Consider the following 16,073-nt stretch of genomic DNA (forward strand, 5'->3'; position numbering starts at 1 on the left):
GCATTTGGAAAGTCTTTGCACATTTTCAGTTATTTCACATTTTGTTATGTTGTGTCCTTATGCTAAAATTAAACACAATACCCCATAATGAAAATGTAAAAACAGAATTTTTGAAGAGTTATTAAAAAGGAAAAAAAATATATAATTTTGTAAGGATATAGGATATATGTTATGACACTTGAAATTTAGCTATCTTTGAGATGTTTCTACACCTTAAATGGAGTCACCTGTGATAAATTAATTTGATTGGACAGGATTTGGAAAGACACAGCCCTGTCTATATAAGGTCTCACAACTGACAATGCATATCAGAGCAAAAACCAAGCCACGAGGTGGAAAGAACTGCCTGTAGAGCTCAGAGATAGGATTGTGTGGAAGCGCATATCTGGAGAAGGGTACAAAAAATTTCTGCCACACTTAAAGTTCCTAAGAGCACAGTGTCCTTCATAATTCCAGAAACATTCCATATGGACAGATGAAAAAGAATGAGGTAGAAATGTAGCTCTAACATCAAGTGTCCACTATGGAAAACTATTACCATGAAAAGAGATATCCATTGCAATTAATCAAGGAAACCCAACAATAAGTAGAATCAATGGGGGATATTTATCAAAGGATTTAGACTGGTTTTTCCTGTCTTAATTTGTCGCACAGAATGTCGCAGTCTAAATATGAGCGACTTTTTTGCGACTTTTGCTCTAGAGGATTTTTAGAACATGATGCATTCTAGTCTATTTTAGACGGAAATGCATTGGAAAATGCATTGGTGCTGAATTTATCAAAAGCGACTTTTCAGCGACAAGTCGCATCGGCTGAAAGTACGCTGAAATGTCAGACCATGTTGGAGCAGGTTTAAATACAGTCTAAAGCATAGATCACAAAGTCTGTGGGCAGAATTTATCAAGAGCCATGTGCGACTTTTGATAAATTAGGCGCACAATAGACCAGCCTAACCCTCTGTAGTTTGGTCTAAATTGATGCGGGACATAGACAGCTTTGGTAAATATCCCCCAATGAGCCTAGATTGGGGTGGGAAAGCTTTACAAGATAATTTCAGTGAACTAAAGGTTTTTACTATGGACTTTTCAACAAGCTATAATACACCACAATCTCAAATAAAACAAGTCCTGGATAGCTATTGAAGCACCTTAACCAGTGACCTGATCTTGGGGCTACTAATCCCAAAGAAATCTAAATATTTTTTTAGGAAAGCTAGGACACTAAAAAATATGGTTTCCCCTTTCATACCTATCAATAAAAAGCCAAGAGATTAATCCAGAGATTAAAGGGTGGTTCCATTCAATGCAAAGGTTTCAACATGTAACTAGCAAAACGAAGGATGTAACAATCCCCCTCAACAGACTCCATTAGTATCTCTGTTGTAATATCAAATCCATTATCTATATGTTAGAGTGCCCATGTAATTTGCGCTACATTGGATGCACCATAAACACCCTCAGGTAGCATATCAACAAGTATTGCTTAATAAATAAAAACAGATTTGAACTCCACAGTGTCTCTAGACACTGAGTTGCCATAACAGTAATTCAAGCTTACACCACTTTTAAACATACCGGATGGCAAAGAGCTTATGAAAGGTTTATCTTTAGGATATGGTTTTTATCCTACTATTTACCTCTAGTAAAATGCTTTTTAGACTTGTACCAAGCAATGTTATGACCTTCCTGGTACCACAAGTGCACAATAGTATCTGAAGTGGTCAATATCTGTGAGGTCCAAGAGATAGAGCTACTGTAAATGTAAGCATAATAATGTCAACGTAGTATGATTATTCTAATTATTATTATTATTATAATAACACAAATAAAAAAGAGACATGGCTGCACTTTAAACTGACCAAACTTTCACCACATTCAAATATACCATAGAGCTGCAATGAAGATCAAAAGGCAAAAGCTTATCTATATGATATGGTTTTTACCCTACTATTTACTTCTAGTAAAATGCCTTTTAGGCTTGTACCAAGTAATGCTATGACCTTCCTGGTACCACTAGTGCATAATAGTATCTGAAGCGGTCAATAGCAGGGTACCCAGCAGCCACATGTTGTGCCTAAGTAACTGGTTAAGGAACCGTGCCGTATAAAAATGTACTGTCCACCTCTGACTCTATAGTGCACTGTCCTGTCCATATCAGCCTATACTGCTAGTCTACCTCTAATGGTTAAACTATAAATCCAAATACATTGTTTAGAGCATAATGAATTGCACAGAAACATGTTATTACATTAAATAGCAGTGAGAGCACGTAAATAGAACGTACGTGTGCAGTCAGCTCCATTGCCCCGGTAGCCTTCATTGCATTTGCACTTGTAGGATCCTTGTGTATTGTAGCATCTTGCATACGTATTGCATTGGTAATCCCCAGTGTAACACTCATCAATATCTATCCAGAGAAATTGTGTACATAAGAATCAAAGTAATGCATCACAAAAATCCACAATAACTAGAAAAATTACTTTCATTAAAGAATATTCTATTTTATAACTTTCTACATTATTTGAGTGTTTTCTAACATTGGAACTCTGTACACGAATACTTCCTTACAGTATAAAATGTTAATAAATTATCACACTTACTGTAAAATAAATACATTTTACAATTACCTGAAAGCTACCATGTTTTCATTTTTACATCCACATCCAACTTTTAAGATCATGTGCTGTACTGTATATCTCTGTGTTTTAGTGATTCTTACTGAATACAAATACTCTATATACTAGGCCTATACTTACCAAAACACTGGTATTTCCCATGAGCATGGATTAAGTCATATCCAGGATAGCACTTGCATATGTAGCTTCCGAACGTGTTTACACATTTCCTAAATCTTGGACATACTGCCTTTCCTGTAGCGCACTCATCAACATCTGACAAGGAGACATTATTGGAGAATATGCTTCAGTAACTTACACTTATATACAGGATTGAAACATTATGTGGTTAATGTGCCAAAACGACAAATGTTTTACACGTATACCTGAAACGTTTTTACATTTACAAGTAACACAGGGTGGTGGTAAAACATTAAAACATTCAAAACACCTGTTCACACCTATTGACAATTCTGGCAGGTGCTATTCTGACAGTTCTGAACCTGCTACGTGGACCTTCCTTTTTTCTGTCCTGTCACATAAGAAATGGCTGTGAAGCTAAACTCTGGTGGAACACTGCTGCGGCCACTTCCAATGTAATGGGAGCAAACAGAACGACACTGGGGATTGGTGGCAGGTGAGTACATTTTTTTTTATGTTTTACTGAAACACTGAGCTCTTCTAAATATAAAAAAACAGGTAATCCCTTTAATTTGCTTGTAATGCTTGCTACATGCTCTGTTTGAGTATAATGGATGGAATAATATGCTCATATGTATTGTATGTGCTATGGTTTTCATGCACAGGATTTATGCTGCAGATTGCATGCTGGTAAATCAATGATAAAGTCTTCAGCATGAAATGTGCAGCATAAAACCCAAAAGTTATACAATATGTGTGAACATACCCTTAAGGTTTAAAATAATAATTTCATCGGAAGTCAATTACCCTATCAGTATATATTTGCAGAAGTACATAAAGGAAACCCATGCAAACATGGGGAGAACACTTTAGTGCTGCATGGCAGTATTAACCATCAAGCTACAATGCAATACTGTTTGCAGCAATGTCATATCCAAAAATAATAATTCTTAGGATGGTCACAAAGAGCTGATCTTTCTATCTACACTGAGGATCAGTAAAAACATTTGCATCATGTACAGCTAGATTTATGGATTGCTGTGAGGTCCAAGAAATAGAGCTACTGTAAATGTAAGCATAATAATGTCAATTTATAGCATGATGATTCTAATTATTATTATAACACAAATAAAAAAAAGCATGGCTGCACTTTAAACTGACAAAACTGTACAAGCCTACTTGCTTCTTCACGGCCGCCTGATTCAAGTGGGTTGCTAACTTAAAATGGCATGGCGTTGGGCGGTGACCACCATTTTCAAAACACCAATGCCCATATGAGCAATGACTCAGTGGTCCGGCAGCCCCACTACTACCAGAACCTAGCCACCTGCTCTTGACCATGGCACCTTATAGACACAGTGACACAGCAACAATGGCCATGACGCAGCCCCACACCAGTATGAACAGAGTGCCAAGTTAACCTTACCATGTGCTTCCTGACTCATGTAATGCTACTGTAAGTTATCATACACTCATACCACAACATAAAATGACCAATCACAATTTACTAATGCTCTCGATTTTCTTCTTCACATTGCTGGCCATCAGAGCCTGGAGAATATCTCTATGTATAGATCTTTGCACAAGCTACTTACAGAATGACTTGTCACTTACAGGTGCCACTTACCCACACATGTTCTGCCATCTGGTCCTAACTGCAAACCAGGAGAAGGACAGCGACATCGGACCTCTCCTTTTACAATATCACATCCATATTGACAGTTTGCCATGGAGCAGGTATGAGCATCTGTAGAAAGATATAGGTAATGTTTAGGATTTGTAGTATTAGTATGGATAGTAGTACTACAACTGTTATAGAGTTCACATGTTGAGGATTTGCCTGTGGTAAACACTGCATGTATTATCCCAGAGCATCCATGTTAGAAGTCCACACTTCTTTCTACCTGGATGTGCTTAGAGGATTTTTCCACATGAGGATAATAAAAGTGCTCAGATTTTTCAGATGCATGTAAACAGCTAATTAACGTACACTAATTGTGAAATGTTAGTGGCTTTGATGAAGATTTTAGAACAGAACACACCAAAAATATTTAACATGTGAACTTAGCCCAAATGTAATATTCTTAGATTCTGCTAAAAAGCCAATGTCTTTGGATTTCAGAGAAAATACTGTATTAAAACTTAACTTTTATTAGGTATATTCAGAGGACCACTTATTAAGAACTGTCGGAGCTAGGAAGGACTAAGTGCCACTGCAGCTCTATGCGGTGCCACTGTGCTTTTATTTAACATGTATCTAAATACCGATATGCCATATGGGGCTATTATATCATAGTAATCTTTATATAGCCTTCACACAGCAAAATCTTCTCTAAAGAATCAATAAATAAAAAAGGAGTTGTTTTTATTATTAGGGTACTTATTGGGGTGATAGCTCTGACGGTCCCTATGGGAATAGCACACAATTATTTTGAGGACCAGATTGGGAAAGGTGCTCTACTGGTCCTGAGCGACATACACTAGTCATTTTTTGGATACAAACATAAACAAAAGTGACTTTAAAGGATTATCCAGGAAAATAAAAACAAACATTTTTTTTTTCAAAAAACAGCGCCACATCTGTCCTCTGGTTGTGGAACTAAGCTGCAATACCATGCAAAACCTGAGGACAGGTGCTGTGCCATTTTTGGAACGAATCAGCTCTGTTTTTCTAATTCTGGATAACCTATTTGTGAAAAGTAGACAAAACAAATCCCCTTGCAGGGTTTGAGAAACGGGAACAAGAAGAACAGTGTCAGCAGTCCTATATCTCAATAAATCAGCAGCTCCTAATGAGGGAAGGACAATGCAGGGCAGTCGAGTTTCAGTGCCTGGACATACTTGAACACGTTCCATCGGGCATCATCATGTATCCATTCAGACAATAGCACTTGTAGCTCCCGTATGTATTCATGCATCGGTACTTGCATGGCCGAGGCTTTAGTCCACATTCATTTAGATCTATATGGAATAAAAGAAAATATTAATTTCTGTTGGGAAATATTAATTGGTTCAGCATGACTGTGTATCTATTGGTCTATTTTTCGATATGTCTAAAAGAACAAATAACATAAGAATAATTATACTTCCTCAAAATCCTAGTCAGACAACTGTCCAATGTGACAATTTGTCTGATAATCCCTCTCCTGTGCAATAAGGTCAGATACAAAAGTATATGACGACAAGATTTCACTGCACAAGGTTTGTTCGTAGTCTTTTACCATGGAGACACACAGGTCTGTATGGAAGCTGTAGACACAATACAGTTATTGATTTTTAATGGAATTCAAGAATCTGTGCATTTTTTTTTTTAGATGCATTGATGCAAACAAAAGTTTAAACAGTAAAAAGGAGAAAACCTATATCCGAATACAAAAAATATTACTGATAATTTATCTGGAAATGGAACTGTCTTCTCTAACCACTGGTGATCAGTTACCACCAATGATGGGCAGATATTTCTCTTAACCTCTTGGGGACGCAGGGGGTACCTGTACGTCCTGCTCCTGTAATATAACACGGGGTCGCGCGGCGAACCCACATCATATCGGGCCGGTCCCGGCAGCTAACGGTAGCTGGGACCCGGGGGCTAATAGCGAGCATCACCGTTTGGGGTGACGCCTGCTATTAACCCTTTAGACGCGGCGATCAAAGTTGATCGCCGTGTCTAAAATGTAAAAAGCATTCCCAGCAGCTCAGTCGGGCTGATTGGAACCACCACGATAAAATCGCGATGTCTCGATCAGCTAGGACGCAAGCGGAGGGTCCCTTACCTGCCTCCGGTGCATCCGATCAGTGATTGATTGCTCCAAGCCTTAGATCCAGGCTTGAGCAATCGACCGCCGATAACACTGATCAATGCAATGCTATGGTATAGCATTGAACAGTGCTGACAATCAATGTACTGCCTGTTATTGCCCCCAATGGGGGCTATAACATTTTTTTTTTTAAGTGTAAAAAAAGAGTTAATAAATGTAATTTAACCCCTTCCCTAATAAAAGTTTGAATCACCCCCCTTTTTTCCATTGTAAAAAAAAAAACATGTAAATAAAAATTAATATAAACATATATGGTATCGCCACATACATAAATGTCCGAAACTATAAAAATATATATTATTAATTAAACCACACAGTATATGGCGTACACGTAAAAAAAAAATACTAAAGTCCAAAATAGCGTATTTTAGGTAACTTTTTATACCATAAAAAATGAATAAAAAGCGATCAAAAAGTCCAATCTAAACAAAAATGGTACCAATAAAAACTTCAGATCATGACGCAAAAATTGAGCCCTCATATATCGCTGTATGCGGGGAAAAAAGTTACAAGGGTCAGGAACGGACATTTTTAAACTTATTAATTTTTGTGCATGTAGTTATGAGTTTTTCCAGAAGTAAGACAAAGTCAAACCTATATAAGTAGGGCATCATTTGAATCGTATGGGCCTACAGAATAAAGATCAGGTGTAATTTTTACCAAAAAATGTACTGCGTAGAATGGAAGCCCCCAAAAGTTACAAAATATTTTTCAATTTTGTCGCACAATGATTTTTTTGGGGGGTTTCACCGTAGATCTTTGGGTAAAATGACAGGTCATTATAAAGTAGGATTAGTGGCGCAAAACTAAATAGACCTCATATGGGTCTGTAGGTGCAAAATTGAAAGGGATATGATTTTTAAAAGGTGAGGAGATAAAAACGAAAGTGCAAAAACAAAAAAAAACTGAGTCCCCAAGGGGTTAAAGAGTTCTGGGTAAAGGAGGGTACCAAGCATGAAAACCTCCCTATCCAATTTAAATGGTATATAAGGCTATGCTCACGCTAAAAAAGTACTATACATTTGGGATCTACTAGTGACTACATTCGGTTCAAAAGCTCGGAAGGCTGCTCTTTTGAATCCTGCAGAATAATAATATATGTGAGAAAATAGACCAAACATAGTCACTAGTAGACTTCATTCAGCACCCCAAACTCAGCACAAGTACTCCCCAACAGACATTGGAATACTTATTTTACTTATTGCTAATGCAAAGTTCTAAGGTATATGAACATTACTCACTACGTCATCACCCAAAGGCTCAGATTAGAGGAAAAAAGGACAAGTTACATTTTAGCCTGTTTAAACTTTTATTTTCCCCCTTGGGATGCGGATCAGATGTTTTATTTATCCCCCCTCCCTTATGAAATAACATGAATGCTCAACAAAACACATCAAACTATTGGGAATTATCTTGCCTGTATGCAAGCAGTAGAAATAGGAAATGAAAACCAACCTGACATAATCCTCACTTTAGCCAAAAACAGGAAACCTGACCAATAAAAATGCAACCTGGAGCTTTAACTGAACAGTTGTAGGTTTGCACAGGCTTATTGTTTCATTTCCCTGTAGCATCTGTCTACAAGCAAGACAGCAGGAATCGTGACATTTGACAAAATGCGTAACTAAGATCTACCTAAAACTAATTGATATTAGGAAATGTCAGGTATGTCAACATACTGTAGATTTCTCATTGGAACAAATTAGCATGCTGCACATGGGAAAACAGCTTGGAGAGACAAGTTTCTTCAATAAGCTTTGGTGTTCAGCCAGAAGTCTGAAAGAGGTGCTTTAGGTCAAGGCAGATAGAAAGCACATACAAGAATTACACTGTGTAAAGAGGAGAGGTTAACCAAAAACTAAAATAAGCTACAGGTTTTTCTACTAATGTTACAGTCATGGCCGTAAATGTTGGCACCCCTGAAATTTTTCTAGAAAATAAAGTATTTCTCACAGAAAAGGATTGTAGCAACACATGTTTTGTTATACACATGTTTATTCCCTTTGTGTGTATTGAAACTAAACCAAAAAAGGGAGGAAAAAAAGCAAATTGGACATAATGTCACACCAAACTCCAAAAATGGTCTGGACAAAATTATTGGCACTCTTAACTTAATATTTGATTGCACACCTTTTGGAAAAAATTACTGAAATCAGTCGCTCCCTATAACCATCAATAAGCTTCTCACACCTCTCAGTCAGAATGTTGGACCACTCTTCCTTTGCAAACTGCTCTATTGGAAGGGCGACATTTCCCAACAGTAATTTTAAGATCTCTCCACAGGTGTTCACCGGAATTTAGATCTGGACTCATTGCTGGCCACTTCAGAACTCTCCAGTGCTTTGTTGGCATCCATTTCTGGGTGCTTTTTGATGTATGTTTGGGGTCATTGTCCTGCTGGAAGACCCAAGATCTCGGAGGCAAACCCAACTTTATGACACTGGGCTGTACAGTGTGACCCAAAATCTGTTGGTAATCCTCAGATTTCATGATGCCTTGCACACATTCATGGCACCCAGTGCCAGAGGCAGCAACACAATCCCAAAACATCATTGGACCTCCACCATATTTCACTGTAGGTACTGTGTTCTTTTCTTTGTAGGCCTCATTCTGTTTTTGGATATTTCGCGCTGACACTGATGCTCCCTGAGCTTGCAGGACAGCTTGAACATCTTTGGAACTTATTTGGGGCTGCTTATACACCATCCGGATTATACTGCGTTGACACCTTTCATCAATTTTTCTCTTCCATCCACGCCCAGGGAGATTAGCTACAGTGCCATGGGTTGCAAACTTCTTGATAATGTTGCGCACTGTGGAAAAAGGCAAATCTAGATCTCTGCAGATGGACTTGTAACCTTGAGATTGTTGATATTTTTCCACAATTTTGGTTCTCAAGTCCTCAGACAGTTCTCTTCTCCTCTTTCTGTTGTCCATGCTTAGTGTGGCACACACACACACAATGCAAAGACTAAGTGAACTTCTCTCCTTTTTATCTGCTTTCAGGTGTGATTTTTATATTGCCCACACCTGTTACTTGCCCAAGGTGAGTTTAAAGGAGCATCACATGCTTGAAACAATCTTATTTACCCACAATTTTGAAAAGGTGCCAATAATTTTGTCCAGCCCATTTTTGGAGTTTGGTGTGACATTATGTCCAATTAGCTTTTTTTCCTCCCTTTTTTGTTTTAGTTCCAATACACACAAAGGGAATACACATGTGTATAGCAAAACATGTGTTACTGCAATCCTTTTCTGTGAGAAATACTTCATTTTCTTGAAAAATTTCAGGGGTGCCAACATTTACGGCCATGACTGTATGTGAGGCACTAAAACACATGACATCATCTATCTAGGAGCACAATGTGAGAGTACACCTGGCACTGCTTAAGGGTAAGGATACGGAGAGCTGTCAGTAACTTAAGCGCTTGCTCGCATCAGCCAATGCGTTAGTGGTGCTCACGCTGAGGAAATGCCCAGAGGGCGTGAAACAGCGCCGTCGCTCCGGACGGGGCTCCCTAAGACCAACTGCCCTGCCGTTAGATCTGTATAGTCACTGTCATCAGTGACTGAATAAAGTATTCAGCATTTGAAGTCGTGGTGAGTGATCCGCTTTGTTTTCTTATGGTCATTTTGGATCATCTATATAGGGGCTTGTTAGTTCCTGTTCTGCATACAGGTGGATGCCCTTAGCCTTTTTTTTTTTTTAAATCTCCACAAATCAGTTATCATGGCAATATAACATAAGGGTCATAGTGTTCCATGGATAATAGGATCATCTTAATGAAATGCGTTACTTCACACTAGATAAAGATCTTTTATTTGCAAGAAGGACTTTGTAATGACGTCCTTAATTTTTTCATAATATATGCTCCAAGGAATAGCAGAACAGCCTAATGCATAAAATAAGTATAATATACTATTGTATACTGCATATATGTAATATAATAAATTAATAATGAAGCCACATGGCTATATGAAAGTTGTTCCCTATTACTGTAATTGTAAAAAAAAAAAAAAGGCACAGTGCTCTAGAAATAGATAGAAAAGATATAGAGAAAAGGTTTCATTCTTAGAAAAGGAAGGCACTTTTATGACATATTTGTTCTGCATGCCTTTAAAAGCCTGTTCTTCATGTCAAAGCCATCAGTCCAACATTACAAGGGCCAGCCTTCTGCCAAAGAGTCTGCTCATTCTTCTACAGCCAAACTCTAACAAGGAGTGCAGTGGCATAGTAGAAAATAGACATTCTCACCCCCAGGAGGGAACTCTGTAGTTGAATAATCCACAGGATAATAAACAGGCACGTCATGGTACCAGTCAGGCTGGATGGTCAATAGGCGCTCATCTTCATACGAAGGAGGAAGATATGGTCAACAATTCTTTTGTGAGAATTGTGGAGTACATAAGAAAACCAACAGAATATGACACAGTGGGGCTTATTTACACATATACGTTTAGGAGGAAATGTGTACCTCATCATATTAGTGTATACAAAAAAAACAATGTCTTGGAATCTTAATGTAGCATTAGCACATGACATGCTCCCAAATCTTCATCATCATCATTTTGGTGATTTCTTACAGCTGAGCATCCTGTAGTGTTTAAGCTGTATTTTTAGATGGCTTTTTCCCCTGCTTGTGTAACACCAGCTTTATCATTGTGTAAATTGCTTAATAAAATGGTTACCCAGTTAGGCTAGGTTATAAACATCTGTGTAAACACAAAGGTTACATCAGATGATAAGCTGACTAAACAACATTCCACTATGTCCTGGTCCTGAAGTGGTTCAAAAAGGAAAAGTTGATTTTGCCTTAAAAACACTTGAGGTGCAATTAACCAATGCCTAAAATGATATCTGAATTGTATAAGCAAAAAGCCTTGATACACTGAAGAATATAGCTCATCCTTCAATGTATTATATGCTTGTCAGTAAGTGTGTCTGCTATGACGGGGATGCAAATAATGCTTTTATTGTGTATAGTAGTTTTCGCTAAGTGTTATGCTGATATATTACACTCACATTCACTAAAATCATAGGGCAAAGATGGGGAACAAAATGGCCTATTGAGTTGACTTGGAGGCTGGCAGTTTTTAATGCAGTTTTTTAGGCAAACAGAGGAGAGAGAGGAGAAGTTTTTATGTATGTATGTATTATGTGTTTGGATCAACTTGGCTTTAGATTTTAAATAATGTTGCAAACAAAACTGCATGTGTGATTCCAGCCTGAATGTATTGTATAAGATAAAGATGGCCTTGAAGAAAGAAGCAATTTTGGCAAGAACTTTTTTTCAGATGCCCATTCATATTTACACAAATCACATACAAAGGATGAAGTTGGAATATCACGACAATAAAATGTCAGTCCTACTATTTATGGCCTGAAATAGTCCAATTTAAGTAAATGAATGCAGTAGCTAACGTTCAACAATAATCACATTTATTTTGTTATTAAAGGAAATCTGTCACCAGCGTCACCTGCACTAACCTGTCAGTACCGACAGGTACTGCAGGTGACACTGATGACAACGGTACTTACCATGTCCCGTTCCATGCAGGGGATCTCCGGTAATCTTCTCGGCTAGCTCCAGCTCCGGGCACCCGGCTTGGGGCACAGGCGTTGCTTGGTGACGTCATCGCTGCTGTTCCCAGGACTCAGTAGAGAACAGCAGCGGTGACGTCAGTAAGCTCCCCCAATGCCCAAAACCGAATGCCCGGAGCTGGAGCTAACAGAAAAGAATACCGGTGATCCCTTGCGCGGAATGGGACAAGGTAAGTACCGACAGGTTAGTGCAGGTGACACTGGTGACAGATTTTCTTTAAAAGAGATAATGACTTTCTTCTATCATGAACATTTATTTAAAATATATATAGAAGGAAGGTTTCTAAGATGAATGTGCCACAATTCAAGATTAGTTCACAGATGACATACCCTGGCAAGTAAAGTCAGTCATCATATAGTCAAAAACATACAATAAAGTAATCCTAACCAAAAATGTAATCCAGGTTAATTATGACCAAATAATGTTTAGGTGTCTAGTTACTGCAATCCCCACTGCAGGGAAAGTTGTCACCACCATTTACTGTACATGGATCAACTCAAAGAATACAAGCAAAAACTACAAACATTTCTTCTTACAGGTTTGACTTTGTTTAGCACTGTAGTTTGAATCCAATGCGACTTTTCTCATTTTACAGATATCTAATGCATCAATAGACAAAACCCTTATATACAATGCCCAAGCAATAATTAAAGTGCCCACGTACCTTGATTGCAGGTTTTTCCAGTGTATCCAGGGTGACATTTGCACTTATTGGGGCCTATACAATCCCCATGTTTACATCCTGGTTGGCAAACGGCTACAGAAATAGAGATAGTAAAGATTAACATTGACCAGTCACTGACTTGTATACCATACAATCTTTATTTGTCTCATACAGGAAGCAAGATTTAGTAACATTTTGCAGTGCAAACACTTGCATAACAGTGTTGGGAGCACAGATGTCCGTACACAAGGGGCAGTAATAATCATATGTTACCAGCCTTCATAGAATTCAGAATCCTTATAGGATATCTGCGTTTTACATACTATAATATCAGGGAAACTGCAGGAGAACACTATGGGGGACATTTATCAAAGCATTTAGTAGGTTGTTTTTGCTTAAAATTGTCGCAAAAAAGTTGCATGTGCGACTACTCTATTTTTTGTGCAACTTTCTGATTGTGCAGTGCCCTAAGCAAAAAGAAAAAAAAAAAAGAACCTTGCTTACCAAAGCAAAAATGAAGTGCGAAAGTCGCAATAATTGCATGAAAAAACGTACTAAATTTACTCCAGCTCAGACATGGAGCAGAAAAAGCCACTACCAAAGCAAAAAAATAATAATGAATTGCTTACGTGAAAGAAATTTATCAACAGACTGAAACCAGTAGATAAGTCACACATAAGCAAAAAAATTGTAAGCAAAAAACAACTATAAAAAAAGGAATACAGAAGCAAACATTGATAAATGTCCCCTTATAACCTCTAAGGCTGCATTCACACTATATAATTTCTCCGTTTTAAAGACCCGTTATAATGTTTCGTTAAGGAAACCCTTAAAACCGGCTGTTAAAAAAAAAACATACGACCGTTACAAAATCCCAGTCAAGTCTGTGGGATTTTGTGATTAGCCGTTAGGACCCATTAATGTCGTTATGAATAATGGACGTTATTTTGTGATGGGAGAAAATTAGTGCATGTACAGTTTTTTTCTCCTGTCACAAAATAACGTCCTTTACGACATTAATGTGTCATAGTGGCTGATCACAAAATCCCATAGACTTGACTGTGGCCGTATGGGATTTTATAATGGCAGTTTAACAGCCAGCTTTAAGGGTTTCCTTAACTGAACATTATAACGGGTCTTTTAAACAGAGAAATTATATAGTGTGAAAGAGCCTAAGAAGACAATAGTTATCTTTATACTCACATGCTGGCATGTAGTAAAGAACTGGATATACTATGGTTTAATACTTTACAATGGTTTAAGCCTAGGAGCCCTGTTTTTTTTTTTTTTTTACTTGGGTTGATACAAGTCATTTTTAGTCAAAGTTGACATTGCTTTTACAACTTCTGGTGTGTACATAGTGACAAGGCTTAGATTTATAAACTGACAAACCTTGTGGACACTTGAGACCTGCAAGTGCAGCTGTATCACTGTATTAGTTATAAGAGGATTATAATGTTTCCATTATGCAGATGTTATATATTATTCACATCTTGATACTTGAAACTGTTGGCCCACATTTCTTTCCTACCATTTACCAATAGTATGTGTTTGCATTGCTTGTGTTGTTCTGTTCCCACTGTGTAAAGCCCTTCACATTTATTTGTGTGTCTCACATTACCCAGAATTTGGAGGTTGTCACGCATTGCACTCAAATCTCTCACATACGTCACATGGTGCATCTTTACCTCACAAAGAGGCTCGTGTCACTCGGTGTGAAGACTTCAGGAAGACAACAAAGGCCATATCCACACTTAAAAAATTCCTAGAGACACATTTTTCACCATCGGATGAACCTAAGTGCTAATGTCTCCAGCAAGACATATCATCCCATCTACATCTCCAAGCCCAGCAACAACCATAACAGGGCAACCATGGTGGCTGAGGTAAATCCATCTCATGAATCACCTTGTGGTAATGAAAAGGATGGAGGAAATGGATGACCAGCACAGGACAAAAAAAGAGAGGGATTTTAACACCCATAAAAAGAAACTATTATTGAGGAGGTTAGTTTTTAATTGATGATTATGAGGGTGGCCGGTGCTAGGACTGCACAGACATTGCCAGTTCCGATAGGTGGCAATGTATTCAGTGTGGTATTCCATTCTTTTGGGGAATCAGAAATTCAGCAGAATTTCCACGGTGGAACGTCTTCCTCAGAAATTCTACAGTGTGGATGGTGCAACAAAATTCAATTGAAAACAATGAGAAGCTGCTGGAAATTCGAGCACAATTCCTGAGTTAAATTCTGCTCAGAAATGTTGTAGTGTGAACATACCCTTATGCTGCGAAGCACAATAAACTGCCCTACCACTACTACTGCAATATCCAATTGGTATAGGTCACAGCAAAAAGTATGCAGACTCCCAATTTCAAAAAGGCTGTGGTCTTTATTTAGGTCATCAGCAATGCAACGTTTCGGCTATAGTGTAGCCTTTGTCAAGCATCCTTGACAAAGGCTACACTATAGCCGAAACGTTGCATTGCTGATGACCTAAATAAAGACCACAGCCTTTTTGAAATTGGGAGTCTGCATACTTTTTGCTGTGACCTATACCAATTGGATGTTCTATATCTGGACTGGTTATCCGGATGGTCACGGGCATAAGAGCAGGGACTAGTGCTGTCTTCCTCCTTGGACGTACTACTGCAATATGTTATACCAGTGACCTGATGTTAGCTAAATGGCATAAAATAAAAAAGCAAAAACGATAAATAAATAATATTTTTTAAAAGCTGCTCCACAGGAATTTCCAAGCTTAATATTTGATTGGAATTTGGCTTACTGACAGCCACAATACACTGTACTACCACAACTACTGCAATGTATTATACCAGTGACTTAAAGGGGTATTCCGGTGGAAAACAAATTTTTTCAAATATTGAACAGATTTTTAAATTACTTCTATTTAAAAATCTTAATCCTTTCAGTACTTATCAGCTGCTGTATACTACAGAGGAAGTTCTTTTCTTTCTAGAGTTCTTTCCAGTCTGACCACAGTGCTCTCAGCTGACATCTCTGTCCGTATCAGGAACTGTCCAGAGTACAAGCAAATCTCCATAACAAACCTATCCTGCTTTGGACAGTTCCTGATACAGAGAGAGGTATCAGCAGAGAGCACTGTGGTCAGACAGAAAAGAACTACAGAAAGAAGTACAAGTACTGAAAGGATTAAGATTTTTATATAGAAGTAATTTACAAATCTGTTTAACTTTCTGGCACCAGTTCATTA

At 38.0% G+C, this 16,073-nt stretch overlaps 1 protein-coding gene across 3 annotated transcripts in view; it reads right to left on the reverse strand.

The window, feature by feature from the left end:
- The window catches only part of NPNT (nephronectin), a 133,690-nt gene that overhangs the window by 31,589 nt on the left and 86,028 nt on the right, over positions 1 to 16,073 (reverse strand). For all 3 annotated transcript variants that reach the window (XM_056566068.1, XM_056566048.1, XM_056566059.1), the window contains 5 exons: positions 12,841 to 12,933; positions 5,597 to 5,716; positions 4,383 to 4,502; positions 2,756 to 2,890; positions 2,284 to 2,406 (listed from right to left, as the gene is read on the reverse strand). In XM_056566068.1, the coding sequence (XP_056422043.1) occupies positions 2,284 to 2,406; positions 2,756 to 2,890; positions 4,383 to 4,502; positions 5,597 to 5,716; positions 12,841 to 12,933 (591 nt within the window). The remainder of the gene's footprint in view (positions 1 to 2,283; positions 2,407 to 2,755; positions 2,891 to 4,382; positions 4,503 to 5,596; positions 5,717 to 12,840; positions 12,934 to 16,073) is intronic.

The sequence above is a fragment of the Hyla sarda genome, chromosome 1 (assembly GCF_029499605.1).
Source record: "Hyla sarda isolate aHylSar1 chromosome 1, aHylSar1.hap1, whole genome shotgun sequence".
Taxonomy (NCBI): domain Eukaryota; kingdom Metazoa; phylum Chordata; class Amphibia; order Anura; family Hylidae; genus Hyla; species Hyla sarda.